The sequence below is a fragment of the Lepidothrix coronata genome, unplaced genomic scaffold (genome assembly GCF_001604755.1).
Source record: "Lepidothrix coronata isolate B3197 unplaced genomic scaffold, Lepidothrix_coronata-1.0 Scaffold194, whole genome shotgun sequence".
In the NCBI taxonomy this organism is placed as follows: domain Eukaryota; kingdom Metazoa; phylum Chordata; class Aves; order Passeriformes; family Pipridae; genus Lepidothrix; species Lepidothrix coronata.
The window spans coordinates 473,195-492,274 of NW_016690374.1; the positions used below are offsets into that span (position 1 = coordinate 473,195).

General features: G+C 40.4%; 1 protein-coding gene and 1 long non-coding RNA gene across 2 annotated transcripts in view; one reads left to right on the forward strand and one right to left on the reverse strand.

Moving 5' to 3' along the window:
* The window catches only part of CRYL1 (crystallin lambda 1), a 48,549-nt gene extending 37,243 nt beyond the window's left edge, over nucleotides 1-11,306 (forward strand). Inside the window, exons 7-8 of the mRNA XM_017831657.1 lie at nucleotides 7,415-7,521; nucleotides 9,108-11,306. Of these exons, the coding sequence (XP_017687146.1) occupies nucleotides 7,415-7,521; nucleotides 9,108-9,221 (221 nt within the window). The 3' untranslated portion in view covers nucleotides 9,222-11,306. The remainder of the gene's footprint in view (nucleotides 1-7,414; nucleotides 7,522-9,107) is intronic.
* A 4,429-nt stretch (nucleotides 11,307-15,735) lies between these two features.
* On the reverse strand, nucleotides 15,736-17,254 carry LOC108505537. Its single transcript, XR_001877559.1, has 3 exons — nucleotides 17,190-17,254; nucleotides 16,279-16,537; nucleotides 15,736-15,872 (listed from the first exon to the last, which is right to left on the reverse strand). It is a non-coding gene; the product is annotated as an uncharacterized LOC108505537 (long non-coding RNA).
* Between the last annotated feature and the right edge of the window lie 1,826 nt (nucleotides 17,255-19,080).

Consider the following 19,080-nt stretch of genomic DNA (forward strand, 5'->3'; position numbering starts at 1 on the left):
TTTTTAGATGTTTTTGGAATAGTATATGTGAATCCTGGCTAAATAAAAAGTGAATTTCATAAAATGAAAGAAAAATTGTGGATCAGTGTTACAAAGACTGAGCAAAGACTTTAGCAAAACACAAAAACTTCAAGAAATGAAGGTCAACTAAAAACTAACTTGTTATATTATGGGCTGTGCCTTTATTCTGCTTTTGTATGGTCCCTGACATGGGAGGTCCCTGCAACAGTAAAATAAACAAAAGTAGAATACAATAGTAAAATAAAAATAAGAAACCAAGATCATAAAATACCAGTGCACAATTAAAGTGTTATTTTACTTCTACTTCTTGGTTAGTTACTTAGCAGAAGCTTATGTCTCTTAAGGCTGACTAAGCAATTTGCCATGAATGTGGAATTGTGGATGCTCTACCAGAGTCTTTCAGCTTGTCAGTTTGGTTGTATATCAGTAAATTAAATGTCACAGATGTTTGCTTTTGTGTATTGTTAGGTAAACAACATTCATTCTCTAAATAGAGGCACCTTTCTAAAAGTTTCCCTCTTCTGATATATTAATATCTAGCAGTTTCCATTCTCTCTAGTGATTTTAGACTTACTCAGTATAACCAGATACATTCTTTGTATAAAACAGATGCATGTAGCACTAGCCTTCAGCACAGCAAACTACCTGGAGTCTTGCAGGCCAGGGTTGTCCTGTCCAGCCCCTACCATTCCACTAAGCTCTCATGCCATCCCCTGCAGGAACCATCCATGCACAGGGTCCTCTGTCAGAATAACTTGTTGAACTGCCTCTACTAAAATATAAAACTGAAACAGAATGTTTATTAATACCAAAAAAATGGCAATCCATTTTAGAGATCAAATCATGCTTGTGAATCCTTTTTTTTTTTCTTATCCATATTTTAGACTCCTGAATTCTAAAACAATGTTTACTTGAGATAAATAGAATCATGTAAGTCATCTGGGTTGGTTTTGAGGCTCTTCCTAGAGTGCTCTTTGGCATTTAGTGTTCCATCATGATCAAGTTTAGCTTCCCTCTTCCTATAAGGAAGTAGTCATTGTTACAGAAACATTTCTGAAATTTCTCGTCTCAAACCAATTTTAGGTAACACATGAAACTGGTAAGTTGTTTATTAATGGCAGAAATTATCCAGCTTCTAGATTTAATGATTCCTTCTATTAATATGTTGGGAAGAAAACTTGGGAAATACAATCCAAGTGACTGATAAACCAAAAGAGTAGTCTGGTGATAGGTTTCAAAATATAAAACCAAAATACACCTGTAGAGTTATTTTAACATTAAATAATATTCTCAATTAAAAATAACCCTAAAATAACATATTTAGTACAATTGTGTATTGGACCACTTCCACCATTGTTCAATAACTTGGATCATGAGAAGTATTGCTTCACTCCTGCCCTTGCAGATGCATTGTCTCTGAGTCTAGAGCTGCTCCTCTGTATGTGCTCACAGACTGACTCAGGGTCTTGCCCTCATCAGTTTAAATCAAAATTGCTGATGTTAGGACATTTGATGGCTTATGTTCATAGTTCCATTCCAGTGCTAACTTCTCTTCAGTTGTCCACTATTGCTTCACATAATATGAATAGTATGGACCTCCTCTTGTTTGCCAAGGGTTTTCTTGATTAACCTGATCTTCTGTGGTAAGATGACTCACTTAGTGCATGAGGGACAGGCTATGTATGTTGTTTGCCTGGACTTTTAGAAAAGCCTTTGACACTGTTTCCTACAGCATTCTTCTGGAGAGACTGGCTACTCATGGCTTGGATAGGTGTATTGTTCACTGGGTAAAAAACTGTCTGAATGGCCAGAGAGTGGTGGTGAAATAGAGTTACATCCAGCTGGGGCCCAGTAAGTAGTGGTGCTTCCCAGGGCTCAGTATTTGGGACAGTCCTATTTAACTTCTTCATCAATGATCTGGACAAGGGGGATCGAGCGCACCCTAAGTCAGTTGGCAGACGACACTAAGTTGGGTTAGAGTGTTGATTTTGTGGAGGACAGGAAGGCTCTGAAGAGGGATCTGGACAGGCTGGATCCATGGGCCAAGGCCAACTGTATGAGGCTCAACAAGGCCAAGTGCTGGGTCCCACACTTGGGTCACAACAACCCCATGCAGTGCTACAGGCTGGGGGAAGAGTGGCTGGAAAGCTGCCCAGTGGAAAAGAATCTGGGGGACTTGGTTGACAGTGGATGAACATGAGCCAGCAGTATGCCCAGGTGGCCAAGAAGGCCAATGGCATCCTGGCCTGTATCAGCAATGGTGTGGCCAGCAAGATCAGGGCAGTGATTGACCCCCTGTGCTCAGTACTGGTGAGGACACACTTTGAATCCTGTGTTCAGTTTTAGGCTCCTCACTACAAGAAAGACATTGAGGTGCTGGAGTGTGTCCAGAGAAGGGCAACGCAGCTGGGGAAGGGTCTGGAGCACAAATCTTATGAGGAGCAGCTGGGGGTGTTTAGCCTGGAGAAAAGGAGGCTCAGGGTAGATGAGCCTCTGCAACTACTTATCACTCTCTGCAACTACCTGAAAGGAGGTTGTAGCCATGTGGGATCGATCTCTTCTCCCAGGAAACAAGTTATAGGACAAGAGGGAATGGCCTAAAGTTGCACCTTGAGGTGGAACCCTCAAGGGAAGGTTTAGATTGGATACGAAGGAAAAAGACTTCATGGAAAGGGTTGTCAAGCATTGGAACAGGGTGCCCAGGGGAAGTAGTGGAGTCACCATCCCTGGAGTTATTGAAAAGACATGTAGATGTGGCACCTGGGGACATGGTTTAGCGGTGGACTGAGCAGTGCGGGGTTAATTGTTGGACTTGATGATCTTAGAAGTATTTGCCAGCCTAAATGACTCTGTTACAACCTGCTGTGAAGCACTGTACTGTCTATTTTTTATCAGTGGAGGGAAATGGAGGTAGATATAAGAAACCCCCTCTATCCTTTTTGTTAGCCTGTCTATCAGGTTCATCAGCTTCACAGCAGCTGCCTTTCTTTACATCTATAAGATATTAGTTGCCCACAATCTTAAACTCTGTTAATCAGTGAGGAAGAGTGGTAGGCATGAAGGAGGCATGTGAGAGAAAAATAGTGTTATTTGTAGGAGAGTCTGTCTTTTCTTTTTTTTTTTCTAGGGCGATATGACATTTTTGTTTGGTTTTGAATAAGGAATATTTTTCCAATTATTTTTTCTGAAATCAGTGCTTCTTCTTTCCCTGTGGGATGCATACATCAAGATCTTCCCATGAACTTCCTATGTGCTAGTGCCTTGTTTCTGCTATGTTAGTTCATAAATGATCCTATCAAACCTATTATCCAGGCTACTTTAGGTTACCAGTTAATCCATGCATGAGTATTAGGAATGTTGAATATATGGCAGTGAGCCAACAGCCTTGAACATGAAATAAAATGACAGCATCAAGTCATCAAAAGAAACAGAAACCCCACCAGCATATTGAGAACTGAATTGCAACAGACAGGAAGGAAACTGCTTTGGGGAGGGCAAAAAAAGCACATCCGAGTGGTTCATATTGACTCAATTTAATTCCTTGATCCAGCTCACAGACCTGCAGAAACATTTGTGCATTGCTGTTGAGGTGATAATATAGGAATAGCGAGAATAAAACTTTTTTGGGTGCTACTGCTGTCTTAGGGTAGTCAAAAGTATTCATACAACTAGAATTTGAAGTGAATTCATATGGGAATTAATGTAGTGTATGAAGCGTCCTGTGAATTCACACCCTAACTAAGAGCATGCATCTGTGTTAGACACACCTTTGCTGAAGATAGGATTCCATTTAGAAAGTTTCCCTTGGAGCTGTAATGTCTAGAAATGTAATTCCTCCATCAGTAAAACAGAGTTTGGGACTGTTGTTTCTCTGAACATAACCTAACCATGTCAGATTACTCCATGATGTTCCCAAAATATGCCCCTTCTTTTCTACTGTCAGTGCAGCTGCTTCTTAGATTTTATGTGCTAAAGTCAACCCCACCCCAATCTTTTCAAGTTGTTGATGCTATTGCATCAGTGGCTTGACCATCTTAGCAGCTCTTTTTGAGTCATTACAGTATCTTGTTATGCTGTTCATCAGGTTGAAAGTCATCAAGTTAATACTCAGTATCATGAAGCACCCTCTCTTTGGCGTGTTCCCTGACCATGCCAGTAACACTTGCTCCTGTCTCTTGCTCTCTTTCACAAATATCTCAGTGCCTTCCTTGTTTTGCCCCATGTGTAGTCTCCTTGTCAGACTGGTTTACCAAGTTTGCTTGCTTGCATCCCTCATGCCTGTTGTCTTTCTTATGAAGAGAAAGGAAGAAGCTGAGGTACTTCAAGATGCTTACAAACTATAATGCATGAATATACTACATTTTATACTGTTGCATTTTCCCTTTCTTTCTGCTACTCCCATCACCTTTCTCTTTATGAACTTCACTTGTGAAGAGGTCTTCTTGGGGCAGTGAAGCATTTTATGCATGTTTCTAAGCTAAATATCTGTTCTGAGTTATTTTTCTTCATCAATGTCGTGTTCATCTTGATGCAACTAGAGGCATTTCAGCAAGAACCATGTTTGCACCACACCAGTGCAAGTCCTTCAGGTAAGGACCTGTAAACCTGAAGTGTGGTTATTTGGACAAATTCTTGTGGGACAGTTCGTTAGCCATTTTGGAAACTGCCCGGACTCCTACTGAAGCTGAATAAGTAGCAGCTTATTCCTTTGGTGGTGGTGTAAAGAGCCTTGTGTGTCCTAGATACATATGGGCAGCTGAAGAGCCTTGAATCAATGCCCTTGTCTAGCCTGTGATAACATGTTCCTGTAACTATACTGTAGAAGTCAGAAATGCTGAGATGGGTTTCGAACTTTCATGGAAGGTAGGGTATTCCCCTTTTCTTCTCTATAATCATGCATCCACTACTCCCTTAGAACTTTTTGTTACCTCAAGAAGAGGTTCTTTCAATCTCTGCCATAGCTGTGACTAAGTGGTGGAAGGAAGATTCAAGGAATTCCTGCCTTCCCTGGAGGTATTTCTGCCTTGTGTTCATAGTTCCCAATTGCTGCAACATCTGCCTTCTCCCACAGCCTTTTCTCCAAAGCTGATGAAGCGAGTGTGTGCAGGGAAGATGGAGGTTTAGACAGGGAGCCAACAAACCACATAGACAAGAAGAAGCTATCATCCTCTTTCTCTGTCCCAGATGCATCTTGCGTCATTCTTGTTCTCCAGTTAGAGGTAGTGAGGCACAGTGTGGGTGCAGCAACTGGATGCAAGAAGAGATGGTTGTTTTTAACAACCCCATTTGCCATCTTCTTCCTGTTTCTCCATCTCTAGGGTGCTCTCCTATCTGTCTCACGCTGTTTACTAATGCTAATTCTTTAAGATTAAGCTGCTCCCTGGGTAGTATCAACAAGGATTAAAGTTAAAGGGATTCTGTCATATTTGTTTTCCTGCTTCTTGTCCCTATGCTCTAGTCAAGGGCTCTTCTCATCCACCTTTGCAATAGCCCTGACCTTTGAACCAAAGGACTCCCAAGACTAAAGACCTGGAGTCAAATATTTGCTAATTTTGAGTTTGCAGCTGAAAAGCAAAGTGATTTTTCCAGCAATATTCCCCATTGCTCAAGTGCCCTCTTCAAGCCAGCAGCATACAGTTGATCCTGATTGCTGAAACTAAATTAAAATTGCAGTTGTCTCCACTGACATTTCACACCGGGGGTACTACCTTGGGTTAGTTATTTTGAAACTATTATTTTTTTAGTCCTTGGTTGAGACTATGTGTGTATTCTAACTTGGTCTATTTCCCTCACTTGAGACTTGAAAGATTCTGCAGTGCCCCCTCCCTGCTTGGTGTGCAGCATACAGGCCTGCATGTTGCCATTTCAGCCACAATGTTGAGATCAACTGCACTAATGCTGCTGCTCTTCTCTAGACCCATAACTTTTTTTTCCCACCTTTTCCTATTTTGCTGACTTTATGTAAGGCTTCTTTTCATTCATACATTATGTGCAGTAAGTAAATTGGATTACCCAGCCTGCATTTGGCATGTCTCTGTTGAACTCTGATGAGTACACCCACCCAGAAATTGTTCTGATTCATTCAAAGTGAGCTACCAGTAGGAGCTCAGTTTTCAAGTCTAGCTGGCTGAGTGAGCTTTGAAGGCCATATCCAGCTCAGGAGTTCACATTCACCAGGTAAATGGATCAGCCATATCCGTTCAGCATTCCTAAGATACTATCTCTTTAGCTCTTTATCTTAAGGCTTGTGAAAAAGACTTCTGGCACACAGTCTTCTATTCTACCTTCTCCTGACTGTACCAAAATCAAAACTACCAGATTTATGATATTATTAAACTAACTTACCAAATGTTTGACAGGTATCCCTTGACTTTTGGAAAAGTACCAAACCCAAACTATTTAGCACTGGTCTAAGTGTCATAGACCTGTGTCAGCTGGATAAGCACCAGAATAATTGGTAGCTGACACTGCTCTGTTTACCATATCCGTCCACTGCAGCACTCCAGCTGTGTGAGCCATTCCACCACACCACAGTTGCTCCAACAATGTTACAGTTGTTTGACCGCACTCTTACTTCCCCTGGTTGTTTTCCAGCTGCATGCATTTGTGCATATACACTAGAGTGGCCTCCTTCTGCCTTTTTTTGTACTTTCTTTCCATCCCCATACACACCTTCCTCTCTTGATTACTGGTTGTAATCTCACTTTTCCAGTGATCCTAATATAAAGCTTTTCTAACCAGATTGGCCAGGTTTTTGGCAACGATGCTTTTTCTCCTCTTAGTCAGGTGGATCCTCTCTCCCCCTACAAGTGTTCAACCTTCAAAGAGGGTCATAAAAGTCAAATCCCTGTCACTAACACCAGTTACAATATAAGGTATTGATCTGCAAGATCCATCTGTTCCTCCTTAGGTGTTTTTCTTTCACTAGAGGCCACCTGGGTCTCCATGCCTTTCTCCCTGAGCCATGTTGTTCTTGATACACTCCAGGTTCATAAATAAAAATAATAACAGGAATGCTGCAATGGATATGACACATACTGAACAGGAGGAGAGGAGAGGTGAGAGCACTCTCCTTGTGGACACTGGTCAAGGAGGCTTTCTTGTCTCAAGTAAAGCTGTGGTTGTGTACTACACCCCTCACATAGCATTACCTGCTGGTATGCAACATTAACTGGTTTTGCAAAGAAGGTGTGTCCTAAATGATTTTTCCATGAACCTTAATGGAAATGTGGTGGTTAGAATCCATTTTTCCTTGATGACAATTAGATGTCTTAATCATAAGAGCAGACCATTTTTTGGGTTTCTGATATAAGACAGTGTTTAAGCGCAGGCAGCCTTACTGACCTTAACTAGGAAACTTTGTTGAAATCTAACTTTTCACTCTTATTTTTAGGTATTGCAAATTATTGTGAAAGATACTCTGAAGGAATGAGACTTGTTCTGAACACCTTTGGGCCAGTTCCAGAATTTTCGGGTGAAATTGTGCAGAAAGTCAATCAGGTAAATACGGAATTGATAAAAACAGTGCCACTCAGAACAAAGAATATTAGCTTTTATTTTAAAATTTGTACCATTTCAGTTAACTGCTATAGGTATCCATAGTCTGTACTTACTGTGTGAATATGTACTTTATGGAAGATTCCTTGCTGTATAAACCCTGTAGCTTTTTTCCTTCTGGGTGTTCTTTTTCTTGTTTTTGTGTGCTTTACAAACTAGAGTTCCAGTCTGTAGCGCTGCAAATACATGTTTAAGTTAAGCATGTGAGCAGTCTGGTAAGGTTACTTGCATGTTTAAAGATGTTTTAAAGTGCTGTTCTGGATTGGGATCTAGTTTATCTATTAACATTTCTAAGTCCACAATTTGTTTATACTTACTATGTAGGCTGTTTTGAATGACCATAGGAACTAACTGAAGTATTTCCTAACTCTGCCTTTTTTTATGCTTCACTAAAGAACGCATGTATGTGTTGGATCATTTCTGATCAGCTATCAGAGATTCATTCAAAATATGGAGGCAGTCTGTCTGGAAGATAGCATTGTTTTGTTACTTTTTGTGTTAATGCAATTTCAACATGAGGTATGTTAAAAAGGAAAAGAATTCTTCTATGCTTTAACATAGATTGCTTATAATAACAATCAATAATAATTGTGGAGTCATTCACAATTAGCAGCTTTTAATTTGCATGAAAGACTTTGGGGTTTTTTATAAAAAGCTGGATTCCACTTCAACATCTGTTTCTGTGTCTCTTTATTATCTTCAGTCTTCAACACCAAAGATGGTCTTGCAAGGATCCTTTCTTAGAGTAAATCATTAGACATTTCTTATCTTACTTCTCTATCCCTCCTGCTGATTTTTTTCTGGAGTGACCACAGCTTGCCAGTCATTGGTAGCAGGTCCTGGTTTTACCCAGTTTCTCAACACTTGATTTTTAAGCCTAAGACCTCAGGTACTCTTTTGGCAAACATGACCTTGTAATCTTTACCTGCTCTCTCAAAAAAACTGCTTTTTCTTTGGCACTTCTAAGAACTTCAGTTGTACCCTCAGAAATACCTTTTTTTTCCCCTGAGTTTGTTATGTGTCTCCCTCTATCATTTTTATTATAACTGACACTCTTAAGACAAAATGTTTTTAATAAACATGGTATCCCTCATTACATTTATTTGGAACCAGAAGAGACATCATAGCTTTAAAAACACACACAAGAATCTGGTTTAGAGCACATTTTCAGCCACATAAATAGCCCGGTTGCCTCCCTCCTGCTTGATAAAAGATTATTGTCAGAGAGACTAGGCAGTGGCTGTGTGGAGCAAAATGAGGGAAGAGGCTGATGTTTTATTGTTTCTGTAGTCATCTTCATTGTCACATTCAGGATAACCTTATACAAGTGGAAACACTTTTCTTCTCATATGGGTTGGCTCATTTCCAGTCATCCATGTAAAGAATTAGTGACCTGTTGCTTGTGAAACTACATTATAGTTTGTGTGGATGTTGACTTGATCTGACACAGGGAAAACAGGAAAACAGTGCTGGTGAGAAACTTTCTATTCAGAACGTGAGATTTAATCATCTTAAATTTTCTGTTCCAGGCAATGTCTGAAAAAATTCCAGTTGTGCCAAAAGTCTTGGATGCCAGGAGAAAATGGAGAGATGACTGTCTCACTGGTCTTGCCAAACTGAAAACACAAATGAAATCCAACTGAGGTGCACCTTGTCTAACAGGAGAGACCAAATGAAGAGCAGATCTTCATAAAAAAGTGGAAATTTTTTGTCGTGCGGAAGAGGAGACTGAATGTGCAACCAATGATATGTGCACATGTAGAGACCAATGAAACATTTGGTCCAAATTTGACAAATTAATGAATAACTAGAAACAGTTATTAAAAAGTTCAGTTAAAATTTATCAAATTACTGTATAAATGCATTAGATGTGCAAGCATTAAGTAGCTTTAGCAATATTAATATTGTGCAATGCTGGAACACAATCGTGTTTTAAATAATGCATTTTTCAGCTTGCTTAGGAATTCAGCACTTGAACAATATTTGCAGGGATTATGCAGGGATCTGAAACAGGCAAACATCAGCTGTTTGTCACTGGAGAAAATAAGCCCACACCCACCAATCACTGTGACAGTGAGGTTAATTTGTGAAGCTCTGGCTGCAGATAGGGTAAGGTTGCATTGAGCAAAGAGTGGATTCACTGGCCAGTGAGCTGAGACCTCAGCAGCAGTAAGAGTCACTTCAAATCCTATCTGTTACTGTACCACAATGTAGGGGAAAGAATTGCTCCTCCATTCCCACCCTTTGGCACTTCTGTACTTGTATGGTGATCTAAATGTAAGTAAATAGAGCAGAATTCCCCCTTCATTCCCTACCCCTGGTTCTGTTAGACTTACCAGAGACCTACTTGGTCTTTAAGACCATGCACTTGATACCCCATGGCTTTGCCCACCGATGTTTGATGCTGGCCATTGGCATTGCTGCATTAGTATGTGCCTCATTTTAAGACTTTTCTCTGAGAAATAAGAGATTTTGATTTAGTAGCTAGTTTGGGAGACAGTACCGTGTAGTGGGTCTGTCTGGGCTTTCTCCATGATCATCTGAATGATCTTGGGAAGCCAGTTCACCTCTCTCGTGCCACGTCTGTTTTATACATTAGCTGAAACAAGATCTGCTTCTTTAGGACTCAGCTGTAGTGAGTGTAACAGCTACAGCTGAAGGGACCACAGGTATCTGGGTTGGAACTAGATGATCTTTAAGGTCCCTTCCAACGCAAGCCGTTCTATGATTCTGTGATCTGCTATTTTGCTCCCCTGCAGAGGGAAAGATACAGTGGCTTAAATGTAGCATTTAGGCTTTACTGCTGCCCTTCCCTCTGGAGACACATCATCTCCATGGACAAGGAGGCAGGATACACCTGGAAGTAGTATCAACCTCGGGTGCTGCAATGGCATGTTTTCATCCACAGCAGACAAAGTGTTATTATGAATGTCTGAACCCTGTAATATGGTTGGACTTTGATCTTAGCTGGAACCTTGGGGCATTATTGTTATGCAGATAGTAAGAATAACTTGAAACAGTGCATTGCACCCACCCTTCTTGAGTTATGCATTTCTGAATTTGTGCTAACTGGTCATGTAACTTCAGTCACAGCACAGATGCAGAAGTTTTTAAGCTGTCATTTTGCTAATTCTCATGTTTTTTTATAGAGGACACAAACAAGCTGTTGAAATTTTATTAGTTACCATTTTGAGCTGAACAGCAGAAACATCTTCATGAACATACCAGTACCACTTATTTCTGCTTAGGTCACAGTAAAAGAGATGTAGGATAAATTGTATTGCTTGACACAAATGGTGGGCCGAGAACACATTTCTGGATGTGAAACATAGGATGGGAGGCATAGTGCAGACATTGTCCTGTGCTTCTTTATAATCAGCCGAGAGAAAGGAAAATTTGTAAGCTCAAATTATTTTATTCCAATATAGACTTAAAATTGTCAGATTTCTTCTATTGTTTTTTATTGCCACAGCAACTGGCTCAACCTGCACTTAGATATCTGAAGTTGGAGAGGTAAGTCCTCACTCCTGAGGCCTTATTAAACAAGGTTCTGATTACTTTCAAGATTTGACCTGTTTTTCTTATGGGCATATGACATTGTCATAATTAATTAGCTTGCATTGCTTCTGTTTATTCTGAGATATTTTAAAACTGAATCATGTAATGAAATATTTGCCACTTTTTTTATTTTGCTTATTAATAAACTATTTTAATGAGGAAGGTATTAACTTCTGTGCTCCAGTGTGATTGATGTTTTAGCGGTAGCACTACATATACATACTACATACGGGTCTTTAGAAACCAGTGTCCTGGTAGAATAACTTGTGGAAGTTAAGGGAGAAAACAGACAAGAAATAATGCACACTCTCCTATACTTTATGTGTTGGCAACCAGTTGCTGCAGACACGAGGCTCTGCTGTGAGGGAATGGTTTTCTGTGGGGGGAAAAGCTCTCTGAAGAGAGCCAGAGCACTTCCATGTTGTGAGCAGCTCCTCCACAGGGTCTGGCCTACAGCAAAGCTCACCCTGGAGCATCAGTTCCCACATAGGTTCACAACTACAAGTTGAAGGTGGGGGGAGATTTTTGACAAAAAATGTGTTTTAGCAGACATTTGCATAGGATTTGAAGCACACACAATTATTAGTAAATGCAACAACTGGAAAGCATTAGGAAAAGATAACTAAAAGAATGAAATGGGCTGTCCTCATCCCAGGGACCTGTACCCTGTTCACAATTAATCCCCTTTACTCATAGTCGTTAGATGGTATCTGAATCCTGCACCCAGCTTAGAGGTCCCAGGACAAGAAAGACAAGAAAGACATGGGACATATCTTGTACAGGGACAAGGGGTAGGGGAGGCCCCCAAGATGGTGAGGCTGGTGCTCCAAGGAGAGACTGGGGGAGCTGGACTTGTACAACCCGGAGCAGAGATGGTGGCTTTGGGAGGACCTACCAGCTGCCCCCAGTGCCTGTAGGGAAGTCATCGAGGAGACTGAGTCAGGCTGTAAATTGGGACTGGGGGAGAAGGTAGAGACAATGAACATAAATTGAAAGGCAAGAGTTTTAGTCTGGATGTAAGAAGACACTTTTTGCCCCATGAAGATAGTAAGGCACAGGTTGTCCGCAGAGGTGGTGCAATCTCTGTACTTGGAGGTTTTCAAGTCCCAGCAGGGTGAAGCCCTGAGCAGCCTGGTCTGACCTCAGAGCTCACCTGTTGTGAGCAGGAGGTTACAGCAGAGACCTCTGAGCTCCATCCCAGCCTGCATTTGCCTGATTCCAAGTTTCATTTGATTTTGGACCATTTTGCATCAGAAATGTTGCTCTGTCTTAAGTCAGTTAACCCCAAAGAATGTAGATAAATTATTTCAAATTGTCACATATGATGAGAGGACTTTTTTACCCAAATCATAAATGAAATTGAGGATGGTGTTACTGCATGTAAATAAGTCTGCAAAATTACAATTCTGTTGAATTAATTGGTTTGATTTTTTTCTTCAAATTTGTCTTACTCCTTTTATCCCATTACTTTTCTCCTGAAATGCAATAAACTTCTTGTGATGGAAGATGGAATTTTCTAAGTCTTTGTTGCACTGTCTTTTTCTCTGGTTTACTGATATTGATATTTATTGATATCTGATTTGATATTTATTATTTTCCTTATTATGCATACTTCACTATAAGTTACTGCTGCTTATTGGAAGCAGAGACCACTGTGTTCATACCAAAGCCTTTGACTTAACGCTGTTGGAAATCAAACTAAATCACGTGTAAGATAAGGAAGAAAGGACAGATGCAGGAAAATACCTCCTTCACTAAGGGAAGTCCAATACCTCTGTTTCCCAAATCTTTGAGTGTAATGGGAGTAGTTTGCAGCCTGCAAAGCAGCCATGTGAATTTACTTTCCCTATTCTGTAGTTATTCTTCTAGTCAAGATAATAGTTTGAAAGTTAAAATGTAAGCATTTTCTGATTGCCCTGTTATCTAATTGGATGGTATTAAGAAACTGTGTTATCCTATCCATACTATCTTTTGGGCAAAGAGTGAACTGTGCTTCATTACGGAAGCAGGATAAGTGCTTGTGGTGCTTGTTATAAAAAGAGAAAAAATAATTTTGAGACAAAACTATGTCACTGTCAGTCTCAGTCAAAAGGTGAGATCTGCTGCCAGTGCCTATATAGTTACATGTCAGGATTGCATTGCCATAGTATGGAGTTACAAAAAGATCTTTGCAAATATGTAACTGGGGCCCTTGCAGAGATGGAGATATGGAGGACAGGAGTTCTCCATGAGAAGAGGAGCCCAGCAGATGTGAACCTAGCAATTACTGTAAGTAGGAAAAAAAAAAGGTCTTTTGCTTTCAACAGCCTATCAGGCCCAAAGGGAACGTTCCACAGATTAATTTAGATCTAGTTAAACAAGTGTAAATGACTATGTTTGCCCTAGCTGCCTGTTTATCTGCTCCTGTTCCCTCGAGCTTCAGAGCATGTGTGTGTGTGTGTGTGTGGGTGCTATTGCAAATCAATCAGAGTGGAAAGACGAAAACTGACCACAGGGGAAAACTCACATTTGATTTGGTAAAGCTCTGTATGTATCGAGCCAGCAGCCAAGGATTTCCTTCTGTTCTTTTCTGTGATTTCAGACACAGAAAGGAATTCTTCCCTTCAGCCTGTTATTCAAAGTTAAACAGTGATGCAGCTTAGAGCGCATTGCTTACAGGGAGTTACTCATGGACTGGTATCTCTTACAGTTCATTTTTCAGGTAGAATTTTCTTCTCTAGAAAGGCTACACAGACCTCTTGCTTCTGTTGTAAATGGGAGGTCATTAAAAAACCAGAAATTTTCTAGTTTGCTAGGGAACAGCTTGACTTATTTTCTTAACATTTATTTGAAGAAGTGCTCCATGGGGTTACATGTCCCTCAGTATTTTCCCTTCTCTCTGACAATTTTTGTTCCTTCAGCAAGGATGGATTGCTCTTCACCAAACACTGAAATGGAGGGACACTTGGAATAAAACAGCACTTAACATGCATGAGATTTCTTCTTGAACCTGAGTGTGAAATGGAGATTTTAACATGTGGCTTTGTAGACTTCTTCCAGCTACATGGATTTCAGACCTGCTCTTGCAAGCAGAGACGTGTAAGATGCAGAATCATCCATAAACTTGTTTCTCTTTATCTATGAGTAAAATACAATCTAACATGGAAAGGTTAAGAGTCCATACTCTCATATGGATATAGGAAAGCTTTCTGCAGAAGTTGAACTTGCTTTTTAGAAGATTTTATATAAAATAGAGCTGTAAATTTGTCCTAAATTGGATGTTTCATCTGCGTAGCTTAAGCCTCAATGATGACTACCGCTACATTTTTTAACATACAGCCCAAGGTCTCCGTAAGGTTCCAACACCTCTGTGTCATCACAATGAAGATGTTTTCTAACAGAAAACATTAAAAAGCCTCTGCAACTTAAACATTGTGAAAACCTTCCTTTGCATTTGTGATGTTTAAACTTTAACTTTAGATCTTGCACTAATTTTTCCACTACCTTAATGGTAGATACTTTCCACACGAAGCCCATGGTTTCTTGTTCTTGGTCTGCTTAAACAGGTAATCCTCCTAAGGAATACCATGGGGGCATTTTTGGCAGCCCAAGGAGAAAGTGATGAGGCTAGAAAATCCTCACTGTCACTCTGATCTTACTGAGGAAATGAGGTTGTAGTTTACCAGTCAGCTTTATTCCAAGCTGTGTTGCTGTAGAACTTGTATCTTTTTTTAGCCCTATTTAAAAACTTAATGGGCTGCAATCTGCCTACTAAGTTCTTAGTAGTAATATAGAAAGTATTTCTGCTAAAAAGATATTATTGGAATTGCCACTATAACACAAAGGTAGCAGTCACAGAAATGCTTTTCACATTCCAGAGCACCTTGCAACCACAAAACCAGATTTTCTGATATTACTCAGCAATGTCATTTCAAAGCCATGCAATAATGAAAAGATGTAACTGCCATTTCAAACATGTGGGCTAGTGGGGACAGCAAACTGTGAAACCAGGCAATTTAATGGAATGAGCAGTGCCTGTGCCTGGTCCATGTCATACAGAAGCTTATGGAGTAGCACAAAGTAACATTGTGTAATTCTGTAAACCAGAAACGTTCCTCGTGCTTGCTTTTGGTTTTCTTTTTTTTAGGAAGAAAAGATAATTACAAACTACATCTCCCTTCTATCAAAATCTAGTGCATACTAAAGGGTAATTACAGAAGTCTGAAATAACTTCAATTGCTGAAAGAGACAACATCTCACACCAGTCTGTTGTTTACAAAACAAAAGGCATTAAAAATAAGGATATGACTGCAGAGAAAAATAGAAAATATAAATTTTCTTATCAAGATGCAGGTATTATTTATACTATTACAAATAAAATCAGATTTAATTAATTAGTAATCTGATCTTATGTTTTAATCTGATAGTAGTATCTTAACAGTTTGTTATAAGGAAACCATTAGATAGGGATTAATGCAATCATATTTAATCATTGGTGTAAGTGAGGTATGCGCTTGTTACATTGTGTGAACAGTGCTTACTGCATCTGCATATAGCTTTTGGTTTAAGGTCTCCATTTACAAAAATTACAGTCCAGACTCCTCTGGAGAGTGCTACCTCAGTAAAGTGCTGCCTGACCAACTCATTGCACTTACTGCCACAAAACTTGTTTTGACAACTGTCCAAACAATGGCTGCTGATTGTAGCCTCAGGTAGTTACTGCCATGTCCACCCTATTGGCAGTCCTGTCCCCATGCCTGTGAAGAACAAAAGGAAGTGCACCTCCAGCTGCCACCTTCCCTGTAATCTGCCGATGAGTTTCCTTAATGTCACCAAAAGGACTTTGCTCCAAAACCTCACTCCTGGCCATGCTGATGCAGTTTCAGTAAATAAGCAACATGGACAGCCTTGACCACAATACTGGGGGTTTGTTCCATTTCGTAGGCCAGATCCATCTGTGTTGGCCTCCAGCATGGCTTGCTGCCCTGTTTCTGTAGGAAAGGAGTTTTGCTTGTACTGCCAAAATAGGCCAGTCTGCCCAGCTCATAGGAAGCCTAGCCACAGCTTATTGCATAGTTAGAGAAGGATGTTAACAGCTCATCCTCATTCACCCATTTCCCAGGCTCAGAAGCTTGAACTATTCACCTATAATAGATAATTTACCTGTAAAAGCTAAGTGAGGTCCATCTGCCCCACTGCTGTGCTTGTCCAGGCTCTCTGTTCCGTGATACCTGCTGCAGCTTTTCTGCTTTCCCCTTACGCAGGTTACCGCCAGCTGCCACCCACCTGATGGCATTTCTTCAGTGTGAGGAAAGCTTGAGAACTTGCCATGAGACAAATCTATCAGCAGCATGGGGCTCTTTTGCCAAGTCTTGTATAGTTGTAGGACCTTCCTCTGGTGGTCATATCAAAGGTTCTGAAACTTATATTAAAAGGCAGAGGTGATCACTACTGGATGTTAGAGCCTACAAGAACAGCTTGAATATGACCATGGTCATGATTTATGGATAATATGGCATAACACAACAGAGATAATTTGGAAGCTGCCTAATTAAGGCAGTGTTGAGAGACTTCTAGAACAATACATGATCACCTTGTTTATAGTAAGAAAGCACAAAGACCAGAACTGGATAAAACTCAGCTACCATGGGAAGACTGGTTTGTTTTAAGTCCGTAGCTCTTCCTTATTTTCAGTAATGCTCAGTGAGCTTATTTTCAATGGTGACACTGGAAGAGCATTACTCTGTTTGCTTCTCATAACTCCTCCTTTCTGGGTACATTTCATCAAGAAGTTTCTCTGAGGGAGGAACTTGTATTTTCCAGCTCTTTTTAAATATGTGATCCTTTCCATGATTTCCAAGCTCATGTACACGTATGGTTATATGCTGCACTATGTTATAGTTCTTTTTCCTTTTTTTTAAACCTTCTTTTGAATTGTCCATTCACCATCCACCTCTGTTTCTACTCTGTTTCTTCTGACCCTTTATTACTGGTGTTTCTCAGTTGCTCAGAGGATCATCTTTAATTTCAAAGCTACACATGGGGATTAATTGCTATGCAGATGTTGTACCAACCTCCCTCTCCAGCCTCTACAAGCAAATTCTTTATGGTGACTGCTGATTTTTTTCACTCAGTAGACAGGATCCAAATTCCAATCTCTGGCTGTCTGGACCCTGCTTAATCATAGCTGATGTCACAAGGGCCTGTGTTGGTCATTCCTAGCAGCACATAGCAGTTCCCCAGACATAGCCCAGCTGTCCATCTGACTCATATTCCTCCAGGAGAGTGCTATGTGCTGGAGGTGCTGGAGTGCCAAACACACCCTTTTCCTAATCCTCTCTGTTGAAGGTGATGTTTGACTTGTCCAATTTAACTCATGATAGGTTCGAAGATGAAGCTGCTCCCAATTTTATGGCTGACTCAGTATTTATTTGTGCACTTGGTGCCTGCTGAGATCACTGGTGATCGGCTGCTCTGTGAGCTTTCAAACAAAGTTATTGACAGAAGGTCTTTTTATACAATGGGGGTTTTATGTTTGGACCTAGTAGGCACAGGGCAGTAGAAGCAGGACCCTTGTGGTCAGCACAGTCCCTGTAATAGGGAACATTATATTCCCTTTTTAGCCTCCCAGAGCAGCTCTTCCAACTCTTGGCTCCTGCCTGTTGCCTTTTCAACTCCTTACATCCTCCCTGAGAAGCAGAGACCCCACAGATGGGATGTGTGGTGGACATACCAGTGCTCACTGGCACAGCTTTTCTGAGCCCTCATTCCCTCCAGCTCTCACTTCATATTCTTTATATTCTCCAGCCATGGGGTATATTTTCGTTGGTTTCCAGGCCTCTTTGGCACATACTCTCCTTCCACTCTTGGTTTTCTCGGGGAGTCTTTACTCTTTTTTTACTTGAAATATTATTTTCTTTTTTTTTTTTTTTTCGTGGTATATCCTACAATCTCCCTAGGAGAAAACTTTAGCAAATCTGTGACACCTCTTTCTCTTTTTTATCCGTTTTGTAGGGAAATTATTAAATTTTTAATACATGCTTGTACTTTTGTCGTTACTTTTCTCAGTTTGGATACGGAGCCACCAAGAGTTCACATAAGCTCCATCCTTGGCTAAAATCCTCAGCTTGCACACCTGGGAAAACCACAGTAGCTGGGTGGAGAAAGTATAGTCTTCACAATTAAAATGCCAGCTGACTAATGAAGGCGAATTTATTAGGGAGAATTTTCTGACAGTACATTTTCACCCTTGGCAATAATCTAATAGGCAGCATAACAGATAGCAAGTGAAATAACGCCTGAGCACAGCCTGGACAGAGAGAGGCTGCAGTGGATCATCCTTGGATTCGTGTGAGCATCTCCCTTCACTGCCCAGGAAGATGGGCAATGTTCCTGGCCCACTCTGTTTCTTTCTGCCATTTGTTCACAGATAGTGAGTTTTCTCCTAGAAGCCTTTTTTTTTTCCATTTGTGTCTTTATACAGTTCCTGCCCTAGTACCCAATTTGTTAATTTTTGTTAATCCATGCCTGTTTGGAGGTCCCTTACAGTCTCCCTCATTTTCCAGTTGCCCACTCACTGCTCAACTGTATCTATGAAATAGATTAAAAACTACTTGTCAAGCATTTTCAAGGTTGTACAAAGTTCATCATAGATGGAAATACAAGTACCAAGAGAGTTTGATCCATAGCTTAGATTTTTTTTAATAAGTCTTTCTACGTGTAAGTTAGGCAACTGAACAAGCTATTTAGAGCAGTTGCAGAGGTCTTTGAGTTCTTCTAGGAAAGATTAGATACACATGTCTTGAAGATGGTGCAGATATAGTTAGTACAAATCAGAGATCCTTCATTCCTACAAACATGCAAATTAAAAACAATTATAATATACAACATTGCCTAATGCTTAATATAAGCATACACCCAATGCTTATGCAGCCACAAATTAGTTTACCTAAAGAGACGAAGCGG